At 41.0% G+C, this 26,408-nt stretch overlaps 1 protein-coding gene across 2 annotated transcripts in view; it reads left to right on the forward strand.

Moving 5' to 3' along the window:
* ELOVL6 (ELOVL fatty acid elongase 6) overlaps positions 1-8,852 on the forward strand; it is a 318,318-nt gene extending 309,466 nt beyond the window's left edge. For both annotated transcript variants that reach the window (XM_078676094.1, XM_078676096.1), the window contains exon 4: positions 5,511-8,852. In XM_078676094.1, the coding sequence (XP_078532220.1) occupies positions 5,511-5,935 (425 nt within the window). In that variant the 3' untranslated portion in view covers positions 5,936-8,852. The remainder of the gene's footprint in view (positions 1-5,510) is intronic.
* Positions 8,853-26,408: the final 17,556 nt, after the last annotated feature.

Raw genomic sequence — 26,408 nt, forward strand, 5'->3', positions numbered from 1 at the left:
CAACAATACAGTCACAGAGGATATCCAGACAAAGTACTAACTGAGGCAAAAGTGAAAGTTTCATTGAAAACACGAGAAGCTTTACTTGAAAAAGTACAAAAATCGACATCAAAAAGAGAAGTTTGTGTTTTGAAACAATCGACAATCACACCCAAGATCAAAAAATGCATACTGAGAAGATGGGAACTCATCGAGCAGGAAGAAGATTTCAAAACAGTATTCTTTGAAACCCCAATTTTTGCACTGTCGAGATCAAAAAATCTCAAGGAGTTGTTGAAAAATAAAAAATCGAAGCCAGTGCAGGGCAAGGCTAAAGGGATGCAGAAATGTTTCAACTGCGGTCATTGTGGTAATGTATTGATGGGAGACACATTCACACATCCACACACAGGGAAACAGATCAAACTGAGACATACCTCAGATTGCAACACTAGTTCAGTGATATATGCAATCAAGTGTCCGTGTGGCCTAGTGTATGTGGGCCGCACCACGAGGAAAATTAAAATCAGGATTACTGAACATAAGTCAAACATAAGGCTTGGTAATGAGAAATCCAGTCTTGCGCAACACTGGAAAGAGAGGCAGCACACCATCCCTCAACTAAGATATACTGTACTAGAGCAGGTATTGGTCGAGCCCCATGTGGATCCCAATGTAAGAATTGCTCAAAGAGAAACTTTTTGGATGAGGCACCTTAATACCATTAAACCTGGGGGGCTGAATGACAACATTGAATTTGCATGTTATCTGTGAGTGTATAACATTTATATATTTTAATATGCAGAGGTGCACCTGTGGTAATAAATGAGTTGTCAATACAGGATTGGGTTTTTGGTGAAGCGCCACCAACGTTTGTGGACAAGACATTTCCCTATTCCAATTATTATCACTATCATTTTTTCGTTTTTGCGTTTTCTTTCTCCTTTTCTCCTCTTTTGTTGCATATAGGTGTCTGGGCGTATGGTTGCAGGCTTTCGGACTGTATATCTTGTTATACTCTTGGTACTTGCATCGCATAACAATCTTAACCAGGGACAGTAGTTATGCCCTTGATTAGGTTTTAAATAAAGTTTGGTGTTATTGACAGTCCTCTTTTTATGCACACCGCTAGGTGTGCAAGCTCGTGCTAAATCCGTAGATGAAGTAAAATACACGATATACGTATCCACAAACACAGCGACTTTGTTAGATCAAGGTGTAGTTTAAAAATTTCTGTCATGTTCGATCTGTAGAAAATTGCGCGTTAGGATAGTACGAGTCGGGTGGGTGGGGCACCAGTCCTATGTTGATGACGGACGTTAAATTACGTCCCGTCATGCAAAGCCGACGCTCGGCTGACTTCTCAGATATCGGAGTAGACGAAGAAAACGGAGTCTGTTGTACGGATTATGTTGTAAGGTAAGGGCTAATGTGAGGATGAGTTATAGTGATGATGCCGGTTTAAAACATATGGAGTAAAAGTTGTGTTCTACTCTGTAGACGGTGCAGTTGTTGCAGATACAGGTCTTGTGTGGTGCGCGACTACATTTGGAAGTAAGTAGTTGGTTTATGTCAGGTGATAAAGGCTTTGGGCCATCGACACTACTAGATACATTTACGCTCATTTCTTCTTCTTTTCATTGCAGAAAGAGTTTGTTCAGTAACGGACTTTAGGTAGAATTTCTTGGTGGAAAGTACGCTATTATTATTTTTATAAGCGTTTTTTGGTGCTGGTCACATGGATGTCACGTGTCAATAGGATGCATACGTTGGGTGCACTAATCAAAAAATCTAATGGCATGTATAGGGAACACCACAGTAGTATCACTGCAGTGCTTGAGTTGTTAGTAGGCTTGGACAATGTTAGACATTATTAGTTGCATGGGAAATCTAGATGTAGAGTGTTCACACAGCATGCGATGCATGAGCACAATTCCAGGATTGGAGATAACGTTGGGAATATGATGAAATATGTTTTGTTATAGTTTGTTCTGTTGTCTTACATGATATATCTCTTTCACACAATAATTCCCCTGACGAAGATGCTTTGGCATCGAAATGCATTGGGAGTCGTCGCAAGTCTTGATATAACTGTTGTATCACATTTGTATGATGTTGATAATTTGTTTTGATAATTTGTTTTGAAGAATCACATTATATTGCATTATATTTTCAATGAAAATGAATTGTGAATATGTTTGCAAAATGCTAACAAAAAGCGAAAATCATGAAAAATCAGAATAAGCATATAATTTTGAAATATAAAAGTAAAGAGAACCAGACGGTTTTGAACATGAAATTTGTTTGTGTCTGTGTATTAAGATTTTGAAGATACATATGATTTAGTGAAGGTTCAATTACAGATACATATGATTACTTTTTTTAAAAAGTGGGTAAAGAACTTTGGCACTTGAGCCAATTCGAACAGTGCACTCCTGCAAGGGACATAGTTGTGTCTGATCTTGCAGTTATTATAGGAACCTGACAGGGGTTAGTCAGGCAGCAGGTCTGCACCGATGGTTATAAGTTAGAAGCTTTTCGTAAAAAACAGCGGTGTGCAGGTTACACAAATATTTTTTGTATATAAAAATATACTTTCACCATTGGACTAGATTTTTAATAACAAGTGGGAAATAACTTGATCTAACATTGTCCCAAGTGATGATGTATAATAAAGGCTTTTATTTATAAATTGGACTGCTCCTGGAAAATGTAGCTTTACCAACACAGTGCAAAACCGCTTTCTTTCAATTGTTCACTGCGGGGACATGCCCTTAGCATCTAGTATGTCCCACTTTTATATATGAAGAGCCCAGCTCTGTTAGTTTAAGAGGCACAATTTACAGGTGACTTAGCCAATATATAAAATTAAGTTTCCCAACATGACCAAGCACTTTTCCCTGCCATGTGACACTGCAGTACCTTTAAACTGCAGACCAGCCAGAACACAATGGTGCTCTGTGAAGCCGTAAACTTTGGACTGGTAGTCTGGTGGGGTAAGAGCACACTGCAGTCCATACATGGCATTTAACTTCTCTATGCCAACTCAGCATGTGCCTAAGGGCATGGATGTCGATTTACCAAAAAGCCATGGGTAGCAGAAGAATGACATTACAGGAAGTGGCATCACAGGACTGCGATGTCTTCTCAGGACAAGGGGCAGGGCAGGCATGGGAAAATTCTGATATAAGGTAATGCTACATTGTGTCAGGTGTTTGCAATGCAGTGAGGCCCCCCTGGCTGAACTTTTTACGGCATAGGGCCTTTTGATTATGTTTCTTTGCCTTTCTTTCAAAATTATTCCTGTACATTTTTTAAAAACAACACTAAGAATGGCCACCTGTGCACGGCTGGGTGGCCACTTCAAAGGTTTTTGTAAAACTTCATTAGAAAATACAATTTTAATTTACACCTGTCCGTACACGTGTGTGCCTCCTTAGTCAGCCTTTTGGAATTGTTTTTGTGATAACATTTAAAAAAAAAAACATTTTATAAGAACACAAGCCTATTAACCTTATCAATGCTTGCTGTTTTTTTTTGCAATGGATATCAGTATGAGCCAGGCCTACAAACAAGGTATGTTGTTACTAACTGACCATGTAACTGAAAAGTGGACATTTAGCAGAAGGCACTGGGGTCTGGAAAAAGATCTAAGGGACCCTCCAAGCATTATATCAAATCAGAGACATGACTTGCACAGTGTGCAAGTTAGGGCAGGCATAATTTAGGGTATTTGTCATGCCACCAGCAGATTCACATTTTAATTGATTACTGTGGATCACATACACTAAGGAAAATAGTAACCACTACAAAATAATGGCCTTTTTGAGAATAGAGGGAAATCAGCCAGTAGTGTAACAAAACTTGAGGGGACCCCCTGCAAGGTACATGGAGGGGCCCCTGCTCCAGATTTAATCTGGAGCTGTCAGGCCAAAGTACTGTGCTGAGGGGGCCCCCGGCAGCTCGAGACCCCCGCACCGCGGGGGCTGTGGGGACCTATGTTACGCCACTTAAAACAGCATGAAGTTACCAATGACTGGAGCACTCGCTAAGAATGGCTATCCTCCCTTTCATTGCTCTTAAAAATGAGGTACCTTGAATGAATGCATATATTTTAAAGGAATCAATCATGTGTCGTCTAGTGCCGTTAAAATCCTGATGAATAAACGGCTAGTGAAAATGCCAACAGAGTAGGTAGCATTGAACTTAGAAGAAGAACCTGCATGGACGGTAAATGTGTATTAGGATAAAGGAATACCTTCATGCTCAATGAATGTTTGCAAACATAGAATACTACATTTTTGGTGGCTGCATTCCAGTTATCTGGTTAGAGGAATTCTTTGCAAGGCCTGCCAAGGTCTCCAACTTCTGTCATTGGGCCTCATTCCGAGGTCGGTGGGCCTGACATAGAGGAGGTCAACTATGATCGATTATGATCCAGCAGTCGGAGGCATTGGTCTTCGGGACCGACTGCTGCTTTTCTAAGAGGCGCAAGAAGCCCGTATGGAAAGTGGTGGGACTGTAATCCCTACAAAGGGGCGGTGGCTCAGGCACCGCCATAGGGATTACAATGTTCGTTCCCCTCAATCTGTACGTGGCGGTCCCCTGTTGGCCTCCGCTATGGTACTTGGGGGGCACCACAAACATCCATGGATACCTGTGCCATCTATCTCATGGTCCTGGTGCACAGTGCATGGATGTTTTAAACATGCCTATTTCTTTTGTGGCTTGTGCTGCAGCACTTTTATGGACTGCTGCACAAGCCGCAATAGAAAACAGCATGTTTCCGGCTGCCTGCACTGCGCGTGGATCCTAATTTGGTAGGTGGAACCACCGACTACATGTAGGTCGATATCCATTCCCGAATGATGGTTGCCGGATGCTCGTCTAAACGCCATCATAATAAGGCCCATTGTTGCTTGATAACTGCACCTGATACCTGTCTCCACTCGACAATGTCTTCTGCCTCCATGGCCAACAGTTCTACATTTTTACTCATAGCATCCTGATGCATCATATACAAATATAGCTGTGGATCTTGAATAGGTAGTATTTTTCCTGCACATTTATTGAGAGAAAACCCAGTGAATGTATTCAAAATATTCAATCTAAGCCAGTAAGAGACTCCGATGCATCTGTTGTCTTGTGTGTGTGGCTGGCATTACTGTATGACCCTGCTTCATAAGAAAGCAATATGCCTTCCTTTTCCCTGCCTTTTATTTCTCCAGATCTATTGTTGCTAATGCTGACTGATGCGTTAAGAATACAATTGCATTTATTTGAAATTAAATTAAGTTTTCATTATCTCATTACTTCCTCAATGTAATACTTTTTTCAGCTGACAAGTGATGCCTCAGATAGCAGAATCTTTTGATAATTTGGTGTCTCTAATGCTGTGGCATAAGTAAGCTTGAATCACAGTTGTGCTTTGAAATGTATAGCCAATAAAAGAAAGTTCCTTAAATGCAGCTTCAAAAATACCTGTTATGCTTATCTAAGTTTAAGATTAAATATTTTTTTCTCTCTTCTAGGGGATACAATTTTTATTATTCTTAGAAAACAGAAGCTCATCTTCCTGCATTGGTACCACCACATTACTGTTTTGCTTTACTCTTGGTACTCTTACAAGGACATGGTTGCAGGAGGAGGCTGGTTCATGACCATGAACTATGGCGTGCATGCTGTCATGTACTCTTACTATGCTTTGCGAGCTGCTGGCTTCCGAGTCTCACGCAAATTTGCCATGTTTATCACATTGACGCAGATCGCTCAGATGTTGATAGGATGCGTAGTCAACTATCTGGTCTTCTCATGGATGCAGCAGGGCCAGTGCCCATCCCACGTGCATAACATCGTCTGGTCCTCCATCATGTACATCACCTACCTTTTGCTCTTCTGCCAGTTCTTCTTCGAAGCCTATCTCAACAAAACAATGAAAGCAGCCAAGGTCGACTAGTGGCAGGACAAGAAAAAAGCCATAGCTCAGGGTCATTAAGTATCAAACACATAAGAAACACACAGATGTAAACTGAATTAAACTAAACCATAGGCACAATGAAAACATATCTGATGCATCATAGACTTTTGGTACTTGCCAGACTAGAGAAACCGAGGTTCGGCTTAACCCAGTGAGATGCCACTCTTTCACTGGAGATGGATCACCACGTTTAACCACCAAAGTAACTGAGCAGTCATCAGATGCCCCTTACTTCTAGTGCCTGGCAAGGCACAAATGAAAAAATAACAAAAAGTACAAAATAGATAAAAATAACAATTTGTATGAAATTTGTATTCAACTTGATATCCTCTTTCTCAACAACTAAAGAGACATTAATTTTGAAAAAATGGTTTTGCAGAAAAAGGAGACATTACATCGAAAAAACTGGTTGAATAGACCAGGAGTACTAAAAACCAGTCCTCAAGGTGAAAGGAGTCTCTTAAGGCAATAGAAAAGGAGGACCAAGGTCCACATAGGATGTGTTTTAATGAACGTTACGGAGATAAAGCAAAATGTTAAACGTTCCAGATTTCTACAAGAAATGGGTAGGGATACTTGGGCTATTTGGTATAGAAGTGACCGTGGCCAAGTGTATCGGAACAGTATTTATACAAGACTTGTAATGAGATACATATGTGTCTCATCCTTTGTAAAGCACATTTCGGCATAGACCGTCGAAATATGAAAGGAGTAGAAAGGGTTAATTCCATCTGCACTGCGCAACATGCCACATAATAGAAGAGGGGTAGGAAAGAAAACAAGGGAAACATGCATAGTAATCTAAAAGTGGCAAGCCAATCTGTAGTCGAATTCTATTTCTCCCCCCCAAACACGATTTTTTTTAAACGCTCAGATGATTCTGAAGTAGTTTTAGTTGTCAACTGTGTCGAAAATTTTCTATATTTTTGTGAACTTCTAACAGGCTTGTTCCCTTTCTATAATCTTGCAGGGCGGTGCGCAACTTTGGACAACACTGTGCTTCTGCATTAGCTTCAAGCGCAGTGCAGAGACGTTTTTAAGTGCCCTCTTCTAGTTTGTGTGGAAAGAGAGAATACACTTTAACAACAAGTTCTCCGACTTGTTAAGACAAAAAATGAAGACGCAAAGGTTTTTGTGACGCTTGAAGTCTAGATCCCTTGAAGGCTAACCTTCCATGCATATGGCTGTAGCTTGTAGCCTCCGTTTAATGACTTTTAGGGACACCCCTTCAGGGAGAATTAAAATGGATTAAGCAACGGTGCAAGTCGGGCTTGCCGAATATTTGTAGTTTTTTGAGCCATATCCTGAAGTGGAGTGTAGGCCGCGTTGTCCGTCATATGTCAGTCCTTAAAAGCCAAATAAATTGTGTAACGGTTCCTAGAATTTCAAAGATGCTCTTATTGTGACTTGATGTTAAATGTGTTACTGTAGTCTTTTAAATTGTATCAGTTAGATTAATATATTTAATAAGAGGACTAGAGGCTGCTATCTTGCGCCAAAAACACACAAGGATGCAGGCATACACAGCATTTAAATACACAACTTCTGTCCAACAGGCAGGTCTCAAGAAAATCCAGTGAATTATCGCATTCTGGATCTTTCTTTTCAAATCTATATAATGAATTACCACCCTGCGAAAGCATGTCACTGGTACCAGTCCACTTACAGAGTGGGGTATCTTCCGTACAGTGGAGCCTTTGATCTTACACTTACATTTGCACACTACATGAGGCTGCAAGGGTTGTATTTACTAAAGGGCTTCTAACTTTCAATGTTTATGAAAACGGTTCTCTGCACCTTCCAGTGCCAGGACTGACCATTAGAACTTTAACAATGTCTTTCTTTGATATTTTCATTGTTCAAGGTGTTAGATACATTGACTTTTTTAATGTTGAACTTTAAAGTTCTTTACTTAAAGGACTTTTTTGTTGTTGCTATTTTGCTTTCCGCTCACAAGTTGCCATATGGTTTGTAGTGCTGTCTTACCAGCTTCAAGTACCAGACATACTTTGTTAATTTGAATCAATGAATGTTTGCCACTCTTGTAGATGTCACATTTTTTCATATTGTAATGGATGTGCACTCATTGAGAAAATATTATTTTGGTGTATTGGTTTACTGCCCAATGGCTCTGCATGGGAGAGAATGTCAAGCTGGCACAAGCCATGGTGATTAAGGATGCAAATGAAAGGTCCACTCTAAGAAATGTTGAAACAATATCTTTCAACACTAATTTGCGGAATGTATGTCCATTTTACTGCAGGATGTGAGATGAGATGTTTGGGGTCCGATAAGGCAGAATTTGCTACATATACACAATAATCTATCACAATGTTGGTTCTTTAAGATCAAATTGGTAAACAGTGTTTTTTACAATATCAAGGTTGATACTATTGTTGCTGATCAAATCCCGCCTGTTGTGTGTCCACTAAGGATTGACCATTAAGAAAATGTGCTAAAAAACAACAACAAAGTATTGCGAATCAAAATAGCTCTGAAAAAATGGATACAACATCTACTTGAACTCATGTCATTATGATTTGACATCATAGTGTAGATGTTATTTTTGAATTGGAAGCTCTTATCAGCTAAGGGCAAAAGAACAGCCTTTGAAAGCACCTCTACCATCACACCATTGTAACCATTTTGAAGTGAGAAAGTGCACTATATGTCTAATGTATGGCTTTTTCCTCTCTGTTTTGCGTGAAATCACCCCACAGGCTTTCACTGGCGACAAATGTTCACCGATGGCCATGGAAATATTCAGTCAAGGAGTCTACTTGCACTATGTCCTGACATCCTGTTAGACTACTTTTGCTCAAACTAGGCTTCTTTAGAATTTATTGGCAAAAATGTGATAATCAAATTAAAAATGGCATCATAGGAAGGTAATAAACATCTGTGTTGTGATTTTTTTCATGTTCTTGTTGCAAAGGTCATGTTTTGCTCTACACATTCTCATTTGAACCAAATACAAACATCTTCACTGTTTGACTTCTTTGAACATTCTCCCTGTCACTTTTATTTTTTTGAAAGATCATATGAAATGTTATTGATATTGCATTGTCATATATGGAAAATTACTCCTGCATGGTCTTTTACATGAAGTTCAGAAGGGGAGAGATAAAGTGCATTAAGTTGACATGATCAAAAAATGTAAAACAGTATTGAAAAAATAGCAAGACAAATATAGTACTTTTCCAAAGAATTGTTGGCTTAAAGAAACAGCAGCCAATCAAAGTCTTAGCATACTAAGATCACCTCATTTTTATTATTTTAATTTTCACTGTTAGAGATTTACACCACTTTTAGAACGATTGTCACAGTTTAGTTTCTCCTTTTGTGGTTAAAGCACAACTTTTATTTTACAATTGGTACATCATGCTCTCCTTGAAAGTCATAATTTAATCTATCCTTCTATCGAGATGGGACCAGTCTTCCCTGTTTAGACAAAATAGGACAGTAAAAAAATGACCGGAAAGGGCACATACTTTTTCCTGCTCTTTTGACACCAGTGGTCATTTAACTCACCTCCTTCTACACTGTAACCATATTATCACTTAAAATTTAGTTTTTAACCCGTTAACCGCGGCCGTTTTTTCGGAGCAGTGCGGCTGTTTTAAAGAGCGAGTGGGGCTACGTAGGCCGTTGAACGTGCGCAGCACCAGCCAGGTAGTGCTCCGAACGTTCAACGGCCGACGGCAGCACTTAACGGGTTAAAGGTTATTGCTGACCGTTTTATGAACAGATATTTATTTGTAGAGAGCAACAAATTACTATTACTCAGCTGCGATTACCTATCTTAAGCAATGTTTTGTCAGTGTTTTTTTATGATACAATGAACTAAAACCCCATACACCAAACCAGAGGTGCATGGCCTTTGCCATGAGCATTAGAGCCTATGTTGAACCCATCTCAGTAACCAGCTGTGGCCAGACCCTTTGCCCAGCCTCTGCCACAGTGGGCTCTCAGTACGTAGGGCAGGTCCTGCACTCAGGGCCCAACCTACTGAAAGAGTTGTGCATGGCCATCAGCTATGCACATAGGGTTCTGGGTACAGGACCTGGCATACTGCCTACATTCTATCCCCACAAAAAGCTGTATGTGCCCTTTTGCCATGTGCTATGAGCTGCAGGCCTTTGTTTGGGCATTCTACACATATCAGCTGTACTCGCTGCCCCCCATTCCATGCACCCTCAATGTTTGCTACTCATAGACATTTTATACCCTCAAAACAAACTTACAAAAAGGCTGTTTGTGGGACGTGCAAATCCATTGTTGAATTAGTAAAATCACATAGTAAAAACAAAAGTTACTTTTTCATATCTCTGTGAAATCCAGAGATGCCTCCTTGATGTACTATGTCTTACTTGCCTCGTTTTTTCTAGTAGGCAGGTTTCAGTGCCTCACATAGTTGCTGCTGCAACAAAAACATTTTAGTAGCAGAGGCAATTAGATCCTCCAAGCATTCACAAGTTCATATTTGACCAAGGAACACATTTTGCTGTGCCCATTTGGGTTCATTTTTCACCACATTTTGCTCCTGTTTTTTTTTCTTATTTTTTGGTTGCAAAAACCCGACCAATTGATTTTCATGAAACCAAAAATGGTCATAAGTTAGACCAGAATGCTTCCCATCACCTAATTTTCACATAAAACCAGCCAGCAGTGTTTGCTGCAAGAATATCAGTTTTCCATATTGATATCAACATTGTGATTAATACATTTGAGACAATAACTTTTGTCGCACTTGTTTAAAACATTATGGGCCCAAATAGGATGTTGGGTGAAAAGTCTCCGACCAGCGGTTGGTGATTTTCCGCCCGATATCGTAGGTTTCATTCCGACCGCTGTATTATGATGAGGGTGGTGGGAATGAAACCAGCAAAGGAATTTCGACACTGTTTTGATGGGCTCAAGAAGCTTGTCGGAGCATGGGAAGCCACCGCAATTCCCTGATGACGGCGGAGAAAGGCTCAGCTCTGCAGTCAGGATTATGATGCCACTTTCCGAGAGCCATTTCATGTCGGCCTTTCTGACATGCAAAGGCTGTCAGAAAGTGTCTTTGCAGGTCCCTAGCAGGGCCCCCTGGCCGCCTGGCCCTCAGCAATGGGCCCTGGTGCCTCCCTAAACATACCTGCATCGTGTCGCAGGCACCATGAGGTGCTTGCCACACGGTGCAGGATGTTTACAAACATCCATTCTACAATGGAAGCATGTGCTGTGGGCCTATTCCGCTCGCCGCACAAGCTTCCATTGTAGAATGGATGTTTCCAACTGCCCATCAAATTAGGCGTTCAAAACCGCCAACCTATGGTCGGGCAGTTCCAAACCCATTAGGTGTGTCCGCCCGACATTGTAATCAGGGCCTTAGTGCAGTTTTGTCAATCCGTGCCACAAAAGTTACTAAAGGTTTGTTGTAAGTTATTCCTCTGAAGAGTGATGCAACTAGAACTACAGAGTAGTAACTATTAGTCTGGCATGTGTGTTACAAAGCTGGTGGTTAAGACTGTTCAAATGGCTTCTTTTGGCGTGCTACTAGTTTTGTCTCATCTGCCAAAATGCATGCAGGGTATTCAAACTGTACACACATTTTCAGCAAACAAATACACTTTTAACCTATCTTTAACATTGCCACAGCTGCATAAAGTTTGGCAAACACTGAGATATATGACAACTCTCTTTGAGTGTACACACAAAGACGCAAGCATTCCAGAAAGAAGCTTATTTTTTCTTTATTCTGGTTGGCTGCTCACGTGTTTCAACGTTTGTCAAGACAGCATTTTTTATAGCAATCATGCTAGATATCCGTTAAAGTCATCATTGAATATTGAAGAATGACTGTCTACCAACAATTTACGGCTACGTGAAAAACTGACCTATTGTTTCATCCAATACATTTTTTTTAAAGAAGGTTGTTAGAAAAAAATAAATAGTGAAATGTTGTCAGTCATGAATTTCAATTTGAAGCTTATCTCGTCTCCTCATAGAAATTGTAGATTCATACCGGGTAATTCCCAGGATACAAATATATGATGGAGAAGTAACAAGGAAGACGGACTATCCCCTACAAATATTTGTATCGCTAAATCAATCACTTTCACACCATTGATGGTAATAAATATAGGTTCATATACTTTGTCTTCTTCATGGCATGGTTCGTTCAGAATGTTTTAACCAGGACAAAAAAGACAGAGGTCCCAAAAGTGACATTGCCAATTTAAGGGGCCGATTATGATTGCGGTTTTTCCGCATCCTCCGGGCCGGCGGAAGCCACCGCCGGCCCGGAGGATGCGGAAAAACCGCTGCGGAGCCTCCAAAGACCCACCGCCATATTAGGATGGCTGGTGGGCCTGGAATTCCGTCCGCAGCTTTTCCGCCGCGGTAGCCTTCCGACCACAGCGGAAAAGCTCTAACATGGCCGGCGGTGTCTATCAGACACCGCCAGCCATATTAGGATGGTGGTAAAGACATGCTTTTCCGCGGCGGCTTTTTCGCTGTGGAAAAGCATATGGACTTTCACTTCGGGGGCCCGTTGCGGGCCCCCTGGGTGAAATGGGTGTGGGGGGTGCACATGGGGGGTACCTATGGTACCCCCCTGCATTTGCGGGAACAAAGCAGCAGGCACTGCGCGGTGCCTGCCGCTTTGTGCATGCAAATGCGATGCATGCATTTTAAACCTTGCAACGGGTGCAGCTTGAAGCTGCACCCGCCGCAATGTTAAAGATAGAGGATGTGACCGCCACCCTGGGGGTCACATCTTAATCTGCTCGGAGGGAACACCGCAGCCCCTGCGGACGTTCCCTCCTCCTCAGGGGTCGCGGACGGACTCAAGTCTGTCCGCGATCATAATCGGGCCCTTAGTTCGCACAGGATTCTTTCTGCCTCAATATAGAAAAAAATGCTCGTAATCAAACTCAGCAAGAAAGTAAGACCATACTCAATTAAGTTCTTTTCCATAATTTGGTGTAAATCTTTTCAGTATCTTATATAAATTAACATTTTAAAATTGTCCTAGTGTGTGTGGGAAGAGGTAATATTTTAGAGCTAGGTGGACTGTTAATTCACGGAGTTCTGCTCACCTGGTTTTGTGGACCTCCGTGCATCAAAAGTTCTAAATCCATGTACACCTGGTTGAGGAGGGAGCTTTTTCTTCTGTTCTCACTTTCGGTTTCACATTTTAGTGGGTCAGGGGAACTGAAGCACTCTAACTGATTGACTGCAATATTTGCAAAAACACTCCAGCTTCCATTCCATGATGCAAGGACTCTGTAACCGCGTCCTGGAAAAAAAGACTATGATAGGGTACATAAAATGGGCAGGGTGAGTACGCCCAGACCCCCAGGCCAATGTAGGGCTGAGGGGGAACTGTCTCTGATATTTAAAAAATTAAGATTTTGCAGTAGGGTTTTCCAATCCAATGTCTATTTTTGCAGCTCACATTACACCCCCATATCAACAAAACCTGGCTGAGGTCCACTAACAGCGTACAGGTTGCATGGCTGTGGGTCTGTAAATAAACTGCAAGTTTCAAACACGTGTTGACCTATTTGTTGGTTCCTTAAATCCAAAAGCAGTTTCACGGACCCCTGTTGAGGATCTAATATGGGTCACAAGCCAGTGATGCTTTATGAATCCCATGGAAGGGAGCACAAATCTTGAAAATTGTTTAAAAAAACATAAAACCAGATCCTCTGGGTGTTCACCTCAGTGGATTTTTTGGTTGTTCACAATGAGTAGGGTGTAGGGCCTGCCATACACAGCTAAAGACCACATGCAGCTGCTGTATTGGCCTATGACCTTTCCTAGTTTAGGAGCATGATCTGTGGCCAACCCCCACTGCGCACCGCCAAGGACCATGAGCAATGGGAGTTGGCAGCCCACGGCGGGTTTGGCACAGGTTCAGCCCAAAGACCAACCTCTACTAGGCAAAGCTGAAGGCCAGGCTCTACAGCAAAACCCAGCTGCACGCACCAGCTGTGGTTGGCCCAGGCACTGCAGCCAATCACTGTGGTCAACATACTCAGGAGTCCATCAAACCTCTGCAGTGGCACATAGGGATTCCACAAACCCTAGAAACGAATCATCTATAGGATCGGCATATCCTGGTTTTGCGATACTAGAATCTGGTATCACAAAACGTTCAGGAAAGAGCAGATATGAACATGTAGCAAGTGAGTTATGATATTCTGTATTTATGTCATGCCTACTTGCAAACTATGCAGAATAGGTTTTCTTATCAAACTCAACAACTTAAAAAAAATGAATGGATTTCCAAATCTCATTTCTAGCATTGCGGTGCTCTGAAACGAAGTCCCAATTTTAAAATCAATGGAAACCATGAACCATCTGCAAATCGTAAAGCACCATAAAAAGAACGGAGAGTTCCTATTTGCTACAAGTGAAAGAAAGTCCACAAGGGCGTGGCTTCCATTGGTGCAGCTGATGCAAAGCACCCGGTCCCAGAGGTGTCTGCCCTGCACCAGCTGATGTTATTTCAGAGGTTGTCTATTCTCACTTTTGTTTTAGATGCATTGCACGCCAAAGGCGTGGCTATGTTTACTTTTCAGAGGGAGTGAAGGATGAGTGAACAATAAAAAAGTGAGAGGAAATGGATGCGAACAGTGAAAATCAGAGGGTCAAATAACAGGGCAGAGGGCAAGAAAAGGTTACTGAATGGAAGAAGGAAATATTAAGGGAGAAAGAGAAAGTAGACCAGGATGAGCAATGTGGGCAAATGAAAAGGAAGAGAAATAAGGAGAGGAGGGAGGAAGGACAGGAGGCGGAGTAAGTGACTGAACAGGGAAAGGGAAGGAGTGAGGAAGGGGGATAGAGAGCAGAGATTTAAATAGATGAAGGAGATTAGAGGAGAGATGGAGGTCAGGGCCGGACTGGCTATAGAGGGCACCAAGCATTCCCAGCCAGGTTGGGGGCCAGTTTTGGACTGCAATATCAGCCCCCAGCAACAAAAAGTCGCACAAAGCATTCCACTAGCACCCCCCGCCGCCCAGGGCCGGTCGAGCTCTTTACCATGGCCAGTTTAGGTTCCCAGTCTGACACTGGTGAAGGTAGGAGGCAAGAAGGGTAGATAAGTAGAATGAGGAGCTTTGAAACCCATAAATTACATTGGCGTAGTAGTGCAGTGACATTGCGATCCAGGTGTGTGATGGGTGTTCGCCACCTCTTTCATAGCAGTATTATCATATCAACTGGGGGCCTAATTTCGTTGCTTGGACAAGGATCCATGACCGCAAGGTTACGCCATTGCTTGGATTTATACAAAATATGGAAGATGTTTTTTTTTTAAATTTTTTTTTATTTTTCAAAGGCAGAGGCAGAACAAAATACACAGATTGAATACGGTACAGTAGTAACAGAAATAAGACCATGATGAGGCAATAGACTACAATGACAAAATTCAAAACAAGACATAACAAAATACTATTATTTTGAACATGTGAGTATGTTTAGGTTAAATCCAGTTATCAATAGGAAGCCATAACTTCCTAGCAAATAACTTTTTTCTTCGTCCTTTCAGTCTATAAACTGCATTGTCCATTCGGTAAGTATCTAACAATTTACCTAGCCATTGTTCAAATGACGGTGAGTCAGCATCTAACCATCTTGAAGTTATACAAAAGCGATAAATGGACATTCCAATGAAAAGAAAATACTCTTGATCAGCAGATAAGCTCTCGGGTGGAAAGTATACACCAAAAATAATGACAGAAGGGCATAGTTTGATGTTAACATTTAACAAATTAGTCAAAAAATGTTCTATCTTATTTTTATATACAGTAAGTTTAGAACAGCTAAAGAACATATGGCATGAATCAGCTGCTAAAATGCCACACCGACTACAATTGATGCCTTTCGTAGCTTTCCATTTAGCAAGTTTAGCAGGTGTGTAATACAAATCCAAAGAGGCCATATAATGCTGGCTTTTGAGAGAGCTGTTAATTAATACAGTGTTACTAATCTCAAATGCCCTTGTCAGATCAATCCCTGCTATAGACAGTTTCCTCTCCCACTTCAGGACTTGTTGATCCAAGTCATCGGGTAGCCTATTTATCATCAGCTGGTAGATGGTGCCAATGCGGGCATCCTTCCTGCCACTCTCCAAAACTTCATTAGGCTCCATTAAATCACTGTGAAGCAAATTTTTCCTATCCAAAAAACTCCGAATTTGAAGGTACTTAAAAAAATCATGCCTAGAAAGACCAAATATGTTTTGGAGTTCGGAGAAGGACATTAAGGTCCCGGCTGAATACAGTTGCCCAATTAATTGAATCGGTCCCAGACGAAATCCAGAAGTAGGAGTGCTTTGTAAAATCCCTGATATTGAAATGTTACAGCGTATAGGTGTGTAGAAATTATATTTTGGGATAATCCGCAAAACTTTGTTCATCTGTTTCCAAGCCGAGAAAGCAGAGAGCAAGATCTTGAATTTTGTTTTTTTATAATAACTGGGCTCCGTAAATATCAGTAATAGTTGACACACATGTTCACCCATAAGCATTTCGAAGATAGAAGGTGCCTTACTGATTTCATTAACATGGTCATGAAATAGTAAAACTTTAATAGTTTTAAGGGTAATGGCCCAATAATATAACCTAAGGTTCGGGAATCCTAACCCAGCACGCCCTTGCGAAAGTGTACACCACTTAATGGATCTTCTTGACCGACGATACCCCCATAGAAATCTAGACAACGTCCTATCTACTTTATTAAAAAAAGACGTGGAAAAAAATAAAGGAATAGTACGAAAAAAATAGAGGAACTTTGGAAGGATTAGCATTTTAATGACGTTGGTCCGTCCAAACAGAGATAAATGTAAGTTGTTTATCCTTTCCAAAGTCCTATTAGTGGATACAAGTAAGGGGTCCAAATTTAGACCAACGATGTCATCTATTTTAGGAGATAAAGTTACACCAAGATATGTAGCAGTAGAATTAATTGGCAAATCCAGGGGCATACCTATTTTAGAGTGTATAATTTGGGTTTTAGAAACATTCAATTTATAGCCAGAAAATTTACCAAATTCGCTAGCAACTTCGATTATTTTAGGTAGAGCTATGGAAGAGTCAGAAGTTACGACAGCTACGTCGTCGGCATATGCTAGAACTTTATGGTCTACTTCGTAGAGTCGGACGGGAGGGATACCAGGTTCTTTAATTAATCTGTTCAAATAAGGCTCTAAATAAAGTGCAAATAAAAGTGGAGAACAGGGGCACCCTTGTCTAGTCCCCCTAGTAATAGAAAATGGTCTAGAAGTGTCGGTGCCAAGTCTTATTACTCCTTTTGCATTAAAATAGAGTGATTGTATAGCTTTAATAAATTGTAATGGGAATCCCTTCCATTCTAGCACCGACCAAAGGAACCCCCAGTCTACTCTATCGAACGCTTTTTCAGCATCGAGTAAGATTACTCCGACTGGGGATTCCTTTGCTTGGGCCCAATCCAACAATGCAATTACACGTTTGACACGGTCTGTGGTATCCCTATGTTTGATAAACCCGTGTTGAATATGAGAGACCAGACCGGCCATGACATCGTTCAATCTATTGGCAAGAATTTTGGAATATATCTTACTATCTGCCGTGATAAGGGAGATGGGACGGTATGATCCTAATTCCTTTGCATCCTTGTTTTTTTTTACAAAGACAACAATAATGGCAGTCGACCAAGAATCAGGAGGATAATCTTGGAATGCCACATTAAATATTTTTAATAGTTCTGGCTTCAACAGATGTCTAAACGTTCGATAGAATTCAAGAGGGATCTGATCGGACCCCATAGCTCTGCCGGCAGCTAAACTCAAGATAGCCTCTTCGGTCTCTTCCCAGCTTATTGGCCGAGCAAAGAGATCAATGTCATCTGTACATAGTGACAGTTGATTAGAATTTAGGAGATAGTTTATAGGATTAAGAGTCTTATCAACTTCGTTATTTTCGTCGTTATACAACGCCTTATAGAAATCGTGAAATGCGTCTAGTATTCCTGCCTTGTTTTCTTTGAGAACCCCATTAGTGTCTTTGATACATTGTATTTCACTGAAAGAGGATTTTTGGCGTAGGCGCTGCGCTAAGATTTTCCCCGTACGTTCGCTGAGTTCATAACGTTCTGATTTATATTGTTTAAATTTTACAGCTACTTCTTCAGCCAAATGTGTTCGAAGTCCGGAGCGCGCAATAGTTAGTTGAATTTGTGCATCCTCTATACTAAAATTGTTTTTACAGGCATTAGATAATTCAAGCTCCGCCAGTCTAACCTTATTTAACCTATCTTTGAAATCTTTTTGATTTTTTTGCCTTCTATAATTTGCAAAACTAATAGTCTCCCCCCGTACGACGGATTTAAAAGAATCCCAAACTACCTGAGGAGAGGCAGAATCATTGTTTATAGAAAAATATTCCTTGATGATTGTGACCATAAACTGGAGATACTCTTCATCTAATAATAGACTCCTCTGAAATGACCAGGATCTATTGGGACTTTGACAATCAGTAGGAAATTGAATCTCGGCAATGATAGGATTATGATCTGAAATGACCTGTGGTAATATTTCGATACGTATTTGCTCCAAAAAAACAGAAGATACAAAAAAAAAATCTAGACGGACAAATTTTCGATGGGGGATAGAAAAAAAAGTGTAACCAGGATCATTATAAAAAAGCTTATTCCAAACATCAGTTAGCCCGTGACATAAGACCAGATCTCTAAGTGCTTTATAGGCTTGAATCTTACGGCCCATATATCTTTCTCCTAGTTTAATATTCCAATCAGCTGGTATATGAATATTAAAGTCCCCACACATTATTATCGGTTGTGTCCAGGTGGATAACTCTATATTGATAAGATTGAATAATTCAGCATCATCCAAGTTGGGGCCATACAAACAGCATAAAGTGAATCTACAACCCCCGATTTTTAATTCAGCAAGCCCCCATCTCCCCCATTTATCAGAGGATGTTTTGACACACTTCCCTACTCCCTTTCGCATACAGATAGCAACGCCTCTCTTGATACCCATTTGTTTAGATGTAACCAAAACTTCTAACCCCAGATTATTCAGGAGAAGACGTTTATCCCATGAAATATGAGTTTCCTGAACACATAACAAGTCAATATTCAGAGTTAAAAGCATAGTACGAAACATAGCAATCTTCTTTAAGTCATTAAGGCCATTAATATTGATAGTGCATATTTTCAGCCGTTTATGCATTTGAAAAGCAATAAAGGATAACAATTATTGGCCATCATCACAAAAATTGGCACCTCCAAATTATACTTTATCCACATTATAGCCATCCCTGCCTTAAATACGTCAGCCTTAGTAACCGTCACTGTATTGACCACCTCTGCCTTACACCCCCACCACCCCCCGTTACCCAAACCCACCCCCACCCCAACCCCAGAAACCCCTCCCCCCACCCTCCCCACTATAGGAGGCACAGGAACTGTGAGCTCCTGAAACATATGGGTGCCGTGTCCCTAGCTCCTAGCATCTTTACCAGAAAAGAAAACGAGAAAAAAAAAGAAACAGAATAAGAGAGGGGAAAAATCCAAAATTCAAACAGAATTCAGACAAAAATCCAGACAGGAAGAGAAAAAAGGGAGTATAAGAAAATTTAGGTCAGAGAAAAATATAGAGAATCCTGCAAGAAAACAATGATTATTGTTACTCAGTGTAATTCCTGAACTTAAATTCAGACAATTTCTTACACATATTTAAGTTAGTCATAGTCGTTCAAAGTGAGTCTAAATACTCCTTTGCTTTGATAATAGAGATGAAAAATTTTGTTTGGCCTTTATATATAGTTTTAAGTTTTGCAGGGCCTTGAAGAAATACTGCAACTTCCTTCTTCTGGAATTCAGGGATTAGTTGCTTCAAATGCCAGCGTTGAGCCACCGTGGCTTGACAATAGTCTGGTCGAACGAAGAACTGAACGCCAAGACCATCCGCTTTCTTGTCTGGCCTTGCATTAACAAAGATGGCTTCACGGGCAAGAAAGTTATTAAATGAAACCAGGATAGCCCTGGGGTAGTTTTCCTGGCCTTGTCGCGGGGTTCTTGTAGTAAAAGGAAATCTATGAGCTCGTTGAATCTCCCGAGCCCAGTCCCAATCAGTAATTTCTGGGAAAGCATCACTTAATAGATTAATAATAAACCGCCTCGGGTCCCCTCCTTCCTTGTTTTCAGGTATTCCCAAAAAACGCAAGTTACATCTGCGGGCCTGGTTTTCCAAACTAGCTAGCTTGTCAGATAAATCGTTTTTTTGCATTTTAAAGTCCCCCACTTCTTGCCTTTGAGCCATACATTCCTCTTCCAGAACAGATATCCTGGCCTCTGCATCAGTGACCCTATCCGCAGTCTCTGAACATAGTTTAATAGCGCGACGTACTACATTTTTAACTTTAGCACATGTCATTTGAGTGCGCTGATTCTCCGCCTTGCTTTCTGCCCTATGAGTCATCATGGTGTCAAATATCGTTTTCAATGTGATCTCTGCAGAATCATCTGCCGGCAGATTTGGGTCAGATAAGCCATTAGAATTAAATCGAGGAATTTCATCAGCAGCAGCAGAAGCAGTAGCTACTAAATTAGGAAATGGAGAATCCGCATTGTTTGCTAACCTAGGGGTAGTCTCTTTGCTCACTACACGGAAGGATCTTTTCTTCTTCACCCTCTTTTTAATAATAGTAGCTGCGTTTGCATTATCAGGGCTAAGGCTACTCTCTCCAGGAGAAGATAAGGTCTCACAGCTAATGTCTGCCCATTCTTTGTTTACGCCTGTCGCCTCATCAGATGAAAGATCCGAAAGAGAATAAAAGTTTTCGGGAAGTTCCTGGCTGATTTGTTGCGTGGTAATCTCTTTTTCAGAGCGCAGATCACTATGTAAATCATTTAGCACCAATGATAATGATGGGAGTGAGCAAGACCGATTAGAAATAGGTCCGGCATGGACTGCAGTTCCCATAATGCCTCGCCTCAGAGAATCAACCGGTAACGGTATCGAAATCGGAGGCATTATCGAGTTTGAAGAAGTATTAGTATTATGCTGAATACCACCGCTAATAGGTGATTGAATTGAGGGCTGAGTAGCAATTAAATCAATACTTTGATTTTCCATGTCGTTATCCAAAGTTTTCTTTTTAGCTGCGTGCTTCTCAAACAAGACAGGCAATGTTTGTGATACATTAGGTTTAATAGCAGCCCCCTTGTTGGAATTCTTACCCGATTTAATAACAGTTTTGCCAGTTTTGCCAGGAGTCAGAGGGGCTGCCTCTGCCATCACGACCTCCACGTCCTTCGGCTTAGACCCAATGTCGTCTTTCTTGCTGCTGCGTGTTGCAATGGAGGAGGGAAGCGGCGTCCTCTTCTTCTTTCGTGAACCCCCTCTGCCAGGAAAAACACTCCTCTGTGCCCAGCAGAGGCAGAGTGTAGCGCGCCACAGCGGAGACCGCCGTCGAAGCTCAGAGAAATTAAGTATCATTCGTAAACACTGCCCACCTCAAGGATAGTTTGTAGCAAATGATAGTTTGTAACAGTTTGAAGCAGTTTGTAACAGTTTTATCCGAGCTGAATACAGCTATCTTTCACAAAATTTCGTCGGTTTAAGATTACACTGGTTCCGAGACTTCAAAGGAAATCAGCGCTAGCCACCAGGAAAAACCAACCAACGTCTCTTGACAGCTGTAAGGCTCCAAATCAACTCCGAAATAAACGGAGATGGGAAACACCTATCGGCCTCCAAATCTCCGCACAGCTAACGGCTCACGGCTCCACAGCTGCCTCTGAATAGCCCAGCCCAGGGCGGCCTCCGCCTCCGCCAGCCCCCGCCAGCCTCCGTCAGCAGCAGCAACGGCTCCAATCAGCCGGCTACGGTCACACCACTCGGCAGCCAAACAGTAAGAGTGCACCCGTTTTTTTTGCAAAATCGCCAGGAGTTGCATAGAATCTCGAAGTCGACTCTAATAGAACGTGGACAGAAGATTTTACTGGTTATCCACCTCTCTTCACGCTAAGACGCCAGGAGCAGGGGAGCTAGCTGCCTACACAGCCTTCCCCACGGCAGCCATCTTGCCTCCAAAATATGGAAGATGTTGAACAAACTCAGAATGAAAAGAGGGGCAAGTTACAACATGCAACCTCACAAACTGTACAGTAAGATGTGGTTGGGATTAGTTCAAGTATGAAAGTTCCTGAAAATTCAGCCAGAGAGTCAGTTATGTGGAAGGTCTTTATTCATTAAAAATGAGAAAACTGAAAGTTTGAATAGTCACATGCACACCATGCAATCAAGTGCTGCAGAGAGGATACCCTGACCGCTTCCCATTCAGAATAACTTTTATAGTAAATCACCTCTGTGCTTAGCACTCTAAAAGGTATTCTTGTGTAGAGACTAAGCGATACAGTTAAGATCAAGAAGAAGACAAATGTGTTCTGGCTAAAGTTCTTCATGGTAGTGAGGAGAAGTCAGATCCGCAACTGACAATGTTTGCTACATATTGCAAAAACTGCCAGAAGATCATCGGATCCAGTGAGGTGAACCAACGAGCCATCTTTTCACCAATCAACAGGCACTTCAAAAATCACCAGAAGTGCTCCTTTAAAGCTTAATCTAACATAATGTATTAACTATGCTGTTTAAAAAAAGGAAGTTTTTTTTCAACCCAACAGTCGAAATGTGCACTACATGCACAAAACAAATCCATGATAGGACATACAAAAATGTACTAAAATATTATTAAAAGGTTGTAAGCAACAGAAAGAGGATTCAGTAAAAAAAACCTGAAAAAAATAATAAGGTGAGCTGATGAAGGTTCAGCCCTGCAGTGAAAGCTCACTTTATATAGACAATGGTCATCCGCAGCTGGATTTGGAGCCCCATAGTACTTTAGAAAGGAATAGCTATATTTTATTGATTTTTTTTAACGTAACAATTTAACTACATTTGACCTTGAGTATAATAGAATAATGAATGAGGTAAAACAAATTGCTAATACATATAAAATGTTTTTTTAATTATAATTGAAAAATACATATCGTGGTAATCTCATTAAAATTAAATTTGAGGAACAATAACTACTTCATTAAGTCTGTTATACATACTTTACTTAAAGTCAAACAACAAACTAAATGATGGTGCTTGTACTTTTCAATAGTGAGGAATCATGTTTACATGCCAACAACTCCTAAACAGATTTATTAAAATTAAAAAGCATAGCTAATGTTATATAAAACTTAAAGCCATATATATTATTCACCCTGATTATATATCCTAATAACTCAGCTACCATTGTGTAAAAAAGTAAACCTCGCTTTGTGCGACCAGAAGTGGTTTGATCAGAACATATAATTCCTCTGCCTCTTTCCTAGAGTCAGTGTGCTGAAGGGTATACACCCGTTACAACGCATCTTTTACTCCGCACTACCATTACAACGCGACTTTTACTCCGCATACCATTACAACGCATTGCGCTGGGGGGCGCTCTAGGATAGGGAATAAGTATAATTTACTATCCAACACCTTCCCTAGGGTCCACGGGGACTGGAGTTAGAATAGTAAATTATACTTACCACTATCCAGCGCCCCAAGGCGCTATGCGTTGTAACGGTATGCGGAGTAAAAGTCGCGTTGTAATGGTATGCGGAGTAATAGTATGCGTTATAACGTCATACATCCGTGCTGAAGGTATGATGCATGGTTCTTGGAGAGCTGATGAGCTCTGTGGTCATGCTGCCACCCTCCCCACTGGCTGAATGGGTCGCATACAATTGTCATCATATTTACCCATCCCGTGTAACATATATCACATATTTTAGAGGACACAGCCTACCGTGGAGTATCATATTAGGACAAAGTAGTATTCATCATACAGCTACGCTTCCGCTATGTTTGGGTCTTTATGTTTTAATTACTTCTACTTCATAAAAACCGAAAGGGTGTCTTAGAACTAATGCTTTAAAGTGAACAATGTATTTCTACTTTATAAAGTAAAAGAGTACAAAATATAAGTAATGTCACATACTTTACGTTGCTGTATTTGGCAACAGGGAATGGTTAAATAACTGTTGACTCAATGTAGAAACAACCAACTGTCTCATTTGGAGTTTGGAGAGAATTGTAAATACTGAGTGGTATCCATCAGCTGAATTTATCTGCCCGTGGCAGCGGCGTAGCTTCGGGAGGGGGTGTCTGGGGTGTTAGACCCCCTTCTAAAACTATTGTAGGGTGTTTGTTGGATTTTACTGTGATGTTTAAATACTCACTCATACAAAAACACACATACACATGGGTATTTGACCAAATACTGTGTTTTAAGTCCCCCTCACAATCTGCAGTCCTTTCCCTTTCCATTGGCCCTTAAGCCCCCCTCATGCTCTCCTTCTCATATAATAGTTAACATGATATCCCAGCGTGATTGTTGGAACATTTGAAGTTCACACCCACCCAGTCTTACTGATCAAGCTACGCCCCTCGCCCTTGGGATAGTATTCTGGAGGAAAGGGAGTGGAGTTTACTCTGTATTTAGAGTTTCATCCAGAATTGGAGGATTTTCCATTTCATCTGAACCTGGTCCCATGTCTTCAAACATTTGAGAAACAAATATGGTTCCACATTCAAGCAGAAGTAATTTGACTTACAATGAAGCTGGACATAGATGATCAGGCTCCTGCCCAATGTTAATAAGGGTCCACCTACAAATTTCTCAATGAACATCCTAAATCTAAACTATATTAAAGCTGTTTATCAATAAACACAATTGTATCTTATGAATAGGAAAATGGTTTGCAGCAACTACTCTGTGAGACTGGGAAAGATACTTTGGGGCCCATTAGGATGGCAGACGGACTTCCGTCTGCCCGCCACCCTAGCGGTGATGGGACCGGCTACCAGTGGTGCGGCGGTCCCACCCTGGCGATTTGAATGCCACTGCCACCATGGTGGTGGCACCCTCCATTCCCAGCATTGTGGCGGGCGGTGCTCACAGCAGCGCCCACCACAATGCTGGGAATGCACTGCGTGCATTGTCATGCACAAGGTGACAGGCACCCTTTGCCTTCGATCCGGTTTAATATTGTCTATGCAGTGTATAATGAGAATATAGAGTGAAGAGTAATGTTTGATGAAAATTCTTTTAATGAGTCTGGTGGAATAATCTGAAAAATGTGGCTGTGAGGTCAGCTGCAAGTAGGAGGGAGTCACAAAATTAGCCAACACTAATAGTACATCAATTTAACTGATGGGAAGAAACCTACAGAGCAAAAAAATAAAATAAGAAGGATCTCTCATAATTAATACTCGAGAAATGCTAGTGACCAGAAGTAATTTGCTTCCAGGTGCAGATTTGCATGGTTTTTACTCATATAGACATTTACATGTATCCAGAATAAGGAAACTCTTTATCAAGTATGAAGGACAATTAATCTCATTCCAGTAACTACAAAATCCAGTGACAACATCTGATTAGATTAAATGCTTCATTTAAATTCTCCGGCTGAGATTCAGTTCTTGGAAAAGGGGTTACAGGTGCTCTGGCTGCAATAAGAGTAATAATTAGTCTGGAGAGAGACGTACTTAATCCGCAAACGCGATGCATGCACTCTTGCAAAAACATATACAAAATAGGATGACTAACCTCGACGCACTCTTAAGGTATGCTAAAACCAAAAATTCCTACAAGTTAACTATATAACACGTTTATAAAAATTTGCATTTCAATGAATCAGAGATTTAAAAATTAAGGAATATGGGAACCTGAACATCAGAAACAAGGGGCGGTGAAAAACGAGCTTACAATTCTTATAGGAAACACTAATTGCAAACCTGTTCCTTAAAGTGTTGCAACTTGCATGTCTTGCGAAGATCAATCAATCAGAAGGCTTGTAAAGCGTGACTACTCACCCAAAAGGGTCTCAAGGCGCTGGTGGGAGGGTGGAGGAGGCTTCTGGTCCATTGCAGACGCTGTGGTTCAGTCGAAGCACCAGGTCTTGAAGTCATTCCTGATGGATTAGGAGTGTCATCTGCCCAGTGGTGCTGGAACAATTTTTAGAGTGGGGGTGCTGCTAATAATGGTCTATCACTGAAGTCGTAGGGACAGTACAAAATCCAAGCGTCCTACAAAAAAAAGGCATAGCAAATTTTCTGTGCCCATTCAGCAGGAGAGTGGTAAGGGTTTGGTAAGTAGCTGGTGGCACATTTTGGAGCACACAATCGCACATATATTACTAAAGCATGGTGAGGTAACACACTGTCATTTACAAAGAGCAAATTTTCAGTGAAATGGCTACTAAATTTGTATAGACATGCAGTTTTACTCGTAAAACTATATAGTGCAAAAATGATTCAGTATGCAAATCGGATTTCAGTGAATATTTATCGTTAGCACATCACCAAGTGTCTTGATTTGTTTGATTTTTTTTAAATTCCTTGTATCCATCATAG

The sequence above is a fragment of the Lissotriton helveticus genome, chromosome 2_1 (assembly GCF_964261635.1).
Source record: "Lissotriton helveticus chromosome 2_1, aLisHel1.1, whole genome shotgun sequence".
NCBI classification, from domain to species: domain Eukaryota; kingdom Metazoa; phylum Chordata; class Amphibia; order Caudata; family Salamandridae; genus Lissotriton; species Lissotriton helveticus.